The following is a 4,062-nucleotide window of genomic DNA, read 5'->3' as shown; positions in this document are numbered from 1 at the left end:
TGGAAGGTGCCATTTCTTAACTGATCATGGGCATGTCTTTTCTCCCCACGGCAAGAGAAGGGCCTATTTTAAACACATTTGCAACCTGGATGTTACCCTACACAGATAATAAACTCTACAATACTTTTCTCAATTCCTTTTGTTATTCTTGTTCAGGTAACCAAACTCAGGAATTAGCACCTCTCTGAGGATTTTTTTGTTACATTGAGCTTCTGCAATGAAGGCAGAGTTTGCCAATAAATTGACGTATGTGGAAGGGAGGCAAGAAGGTTGCTGTTTCATCAGTGTGTTTTGATTTGGCTTTCTGGAATTGGTGAGCTTGAAATATATAATATACTTGGAGCAGATGCCAAATGGATAGATGAAACTTAGACCCTCTATGACAGTAATTTCCTCTTTAAAAGAACTGTTCCCACCTGTGGTCTGCATCTAGAAACCAAGCCAGGTCACAAGCCGACAGAGATTTCCTGCTCCCCTGTGGACCGTGTGTAAACAGAGCTGACTCGATCTGGAGCCTCTGCCTGGAAGACTGGACAGCCTTTGCAGAAGCGTCTGACGATGTGCTTTCGGAAGAACCCTAAGAGGTAGCTTCGGAACTTCTCCCCGACGAAGGCGTAGATGATGGGGTTGATGCAGCAGTGTGTCATCCCCAGGGTCTCAGTCACCTGCATGGCTTGGTCCAGCCTGTTAGACCCACTGCAGTTATTCAGGCCAAAGAATTCCTGGAAGGTGCTCAGGAGAAGGACGATGTTGTACGGAGCCCAGAAGAGAAAGTAGACAATCATGATGGCAAAGATGAGCCTCACAGCCTTGTGCTTCTTCTTCTCATTGCGGCACCGAAGCAGGGTTTTGAGGATTCCCGAGTAGCAGACGACCATGACGAGCAGTGGCAGGACCAGCCCCAAGATGACCATCTTTAATGTTTGGAAATTCTTCCAGAAGTGATACTGACTGGATGGAAAATGAGGGCTGCATGTATAACGAGAACCCTCCTTTTGGGATTTGGTAAATATGATTCCTGGGAGAGAGGCAAAGATAGCTACCACCCAAGTGACCCCACTCGTCACCACCCCAAAGGTGACCGTTCTGGCTGTTAAAGCGAACACAGCGTGGACGATAGCCAGGTACCTGTCGATTGTCAGGAGGATGATGAAGAAGATTCCAGAAAAGAAGCCTATGAAATAGAACCCTGTCAGAAATTGGCACATTGTATTTCCAAAGACCCACTGGTCTGCAGCATAGTGAGCCCAGAACGGGACAGTGAGGAGGAACAGCAGGTCCGAGATGGCCAGGTTGAGCAGGTAGATGTCAGTCATGCTCTTCAGCTTTTTGCAGTTGATCAGGATGAGGACAACCAGCAAGTTGCCCACAAACCCAAAGATGAACACCAATGAGTAGAGTGGTGGCAGGAGCCGGGCTGCAATTTGTCTCACATTGGTTTTTTGGCAGGGCTCTGACATCCCATAATCAATGTCATAGAAGGGACTCGATGTTTGATAATCCATTTTGCCAGACCCTATAATAAAGAAGAGGCCATTTACAAAGTCCTAGAATGTATTTAGTGGTCCACCACGAATGCAAACCATCTCATACACAACTAAGGTTTTAAAAATTGACACATAGATTTCTACTAAGTTCCCTTTTTGGGTCACACAGTGAACTTTTACAGTAAGGGATGGTTTCTCGCCAGCTTCTCTGCTCACTGGGTGGAGAACGTCACCTCAGCAGATGAAATCGGTTGTTACACAACCACGTGAGTGAATGAAGCTGTGATGACAATGTCCAGATCTGACACTGTCTTACAGTCTGTTCTGAAGCTGCCATTCCCTGGAGTAGGCTTTCACAGAGCACCATCACAAGTGTGTTGGAAAGAATGAACAGTTCCCAGGGCACTCTGCATGCCAAGCACTTTTCTGAGCTTCACTTCCACTCACTCAGTGAATCCCCAAGGTGACCCAGCGAAGCAGGTCATGTTATTGTCCTGTTTTGCAAGTAAGGCCCTCAGAGCACAGAGAGGATGAGTAGCCCCTGCAAAAACACATAGCGAGGCAGCACCTGGTTTTGAACTCAGGCAGCCTGCACTCTTAATCGCTGTGGTCCCCGGTCTTTCACTCCTTGGCGAGAGAACTAAAAGCAGGACCATCAGTCTGGCGCCTCGATGTAGTCAGAATGAAACAGGCAGGTGCCCAAGACTTCAAGACGGTCATAGGAGCCAGCAGCTAGCTGTAAAGTCCAGGCTGCCATTCTCACAGTTTCTCTGAAGTTTCTTCTATGATTGAGAGCTCCCAAACACACCCCAGAAACAGCCAACTGGCCAACATTCCATCTCCCATCCTGCATCCTGGGATAGCTCAGTCCCTTCGCAACCCACTGATTTGCTTGGTCTGTTTTAAGTTCCACTGCTTGCCTGAGAACTCTCTGTGATTAATCCTGGTGGGTCCTGAGATCCCGGTCCCTCAGACTAGGTGGCTGAGAGAAGCACATGGAAAATCTCACATTCAAATTCTGAGCCAGAAAGAGAATCACTCATGAAATGTGCTGAAAAACTTGATTTGATATTTGTAATTTGATACTAATTTGGCAATTTTCAGGCTTCCTTCTTGGCAAAAAAAAAAAAAAAAGAAAGAAAGAATGAGACTTAGATCATCTTGGGCACATGTTCAGAGGGCATCCCATGAAGGAGGTTTTAGTTCTCTTCACCATTCTTACCAGGAGACAATTTCCCAAGGTTTTGGCCTGTAATCATCCTCTCCCTGAAAATCTTTCTTCTGAAAAATGAGGGTTTTTGCTTTTGTTTTTAGGTAGCATTGTTCCCTATAAAGTCTTTCATTCATAATCATGTTTTGTATCTTTTGATGTTATCACAGTCTGAAACTCATTCTAAATTCTAACTTTTTCCTTATCTTAAAGATTATATTTTAAGATAGTTCAGTGGGCACCTGGTGTTTCTCTAATGCCTCCTCTGGTTTCCTGTAAAGGCCTTTACTCATCACACAAACCGAGCGAAGTAATAGACAGAGTGGCTGAGAGGTGACTTACCGGGAGAGATTCTTGAAGGGGAACGGATGTCTCAGCTCCTCTGACCAGCTGAGCTGTGCAAATCAAACATATAGACAGCATAAAAGTAGGAAATGCACAGTTTCTTCTGAGATGGGGGGCGGAGTTTTAGCGAATAAGTATGTTGCAGCACACAAAAAAGCCCATCAGAGAATAGCCCCCTCCTTTTTTTTTTTTTTTAAAGCAGAGCCTTAAATAGACTAGAAAATCTCTGGTCTGAAAGTTTATTCACGAGTTTCCCTGATTACACAATTTCTTTTTGGTTCTCAGTTCATCCTGCGACACAGTCAGTTAGAAAACAGAAAGAATGGAAAGATGTTAGAATGAGATGAATATTCATTTCCATTTGGTCAAGAGCCCTAGTTTTACTGAAAGGAACTGTTGTCCAAGAGGCAGGTGATGTGTACAAGACCACAGGGCTTATCAGGGAGGAGGCTAGTGGGATGAGAGATGCTGACTCCCTTACTGTTTGTCTCCCAGGAGAGCCAGCTAGAACCAATTTTAAAGTGAAGGCAACACCTCACATTCATCCAGTGCACCCCTTTATCTTCCATCCTGCCACCCCCCCTTGGCTACCACAACTCACATACATATGCTCACCACCCAATACTGTTTTCCTCTGCAAACTAAAATAACTGGTTGCTTCAGGGTTTTAACTCACCTGTGAGCTAATCATGTGGCCCATCTTCCTCTGGATCAAGCATCCTGGTGCATGTCACTCTTCCTAATCACCATTTTGGCAGCCCTTCAAGTCAGCAGGCATTTGTGGGTGTCTGTCCTCTCCCAGGGATATAGGCAGCAGAGTTCCTCACTCCAAGGTTACAGTCTTTCTGGAATTTCTTTCTTTCTTTCTTTTTTTACAGCCACAGCTGTGATACCTGGAATTTCTGTGAGAATTTTTCCACATGAAACAGGCAACAAACAGCAGATGAATAGGGTCGGTTCAGGATTCTTCTTCAGTCCTAAATGCGGTCATACCAAGCTTTCTTGGCGTGGTTGGTTACT

General features: G+C 45.2%; 1 protein-coding gene across 2 annotated transcripts; it reads right to left on the bottom strand.

The window, feature by feature from the left end:
* Window positions 1-201: 201 nt before the first annotated feature.
* CCR5 (C-C motif chemokine receptor 5) lies at window positions 202-4,062 on the bottom strand. Of its 2 annotated transcripts, XM_047772079.1 has the most exons (3): window positions 3,719-4,062; window positions 3,040-3,092; window positions 202-1,516 (listed from the first exon to the last, which is right to left on the bottom strand). In XM_047772079.1, exon 3 carries the CDS (start codon window positions 1,503-1,505, stop codon window positions 447-449), a length of 1,059 nt encoding a protein of 352 aa, XP_047628035.1. In that variant the 5' UTR covers window positions 1,506-1,516; window positions 3,040-3,092; window positions 3,719-4,062; the 3' UTR covers window positions 202-446. The 2 variants fall into 2 exon arrangements, with proteins under 2 accessions (XP_047628035.1, XP_047628027.1); XM_047772071.1 differs by lacking the exon at window positions 3,719-4,062 and having other exon boundaries at window positions 3,040-3,126.

The sequence above is a fragment of the Phacochoerus africanus genome, chromosome 1 (assembly GCF_016906955.1).
Source record: "Phacochoerus africanus isolate WHEZ1 chromosome 1, ROS_Pafr_v1, whole genome shotgun sequence".
In the NCBI taxonomy this organism is placed as follows: domain Eukaryota; kingdom Metazoa; phylum Chordata; class Mammalia; order Artiodactyla; family Suidae; genus Phacochoerus; species Phacochoerus africanus.
The sequence above is the reverse complement of the archived record's forward strand: the minus strand, read 5'-3'. Positions and strand labels throughout refer to the sequence as shown.

Coding starts and splice junctions, on each gene's coding strand:
- CCR5 (XM_047772079.1), bottom strand. CDS start 1,505: ATGGATTATCAAACATCGAGTCCCTTCTATGACATTGATTATGGGATG.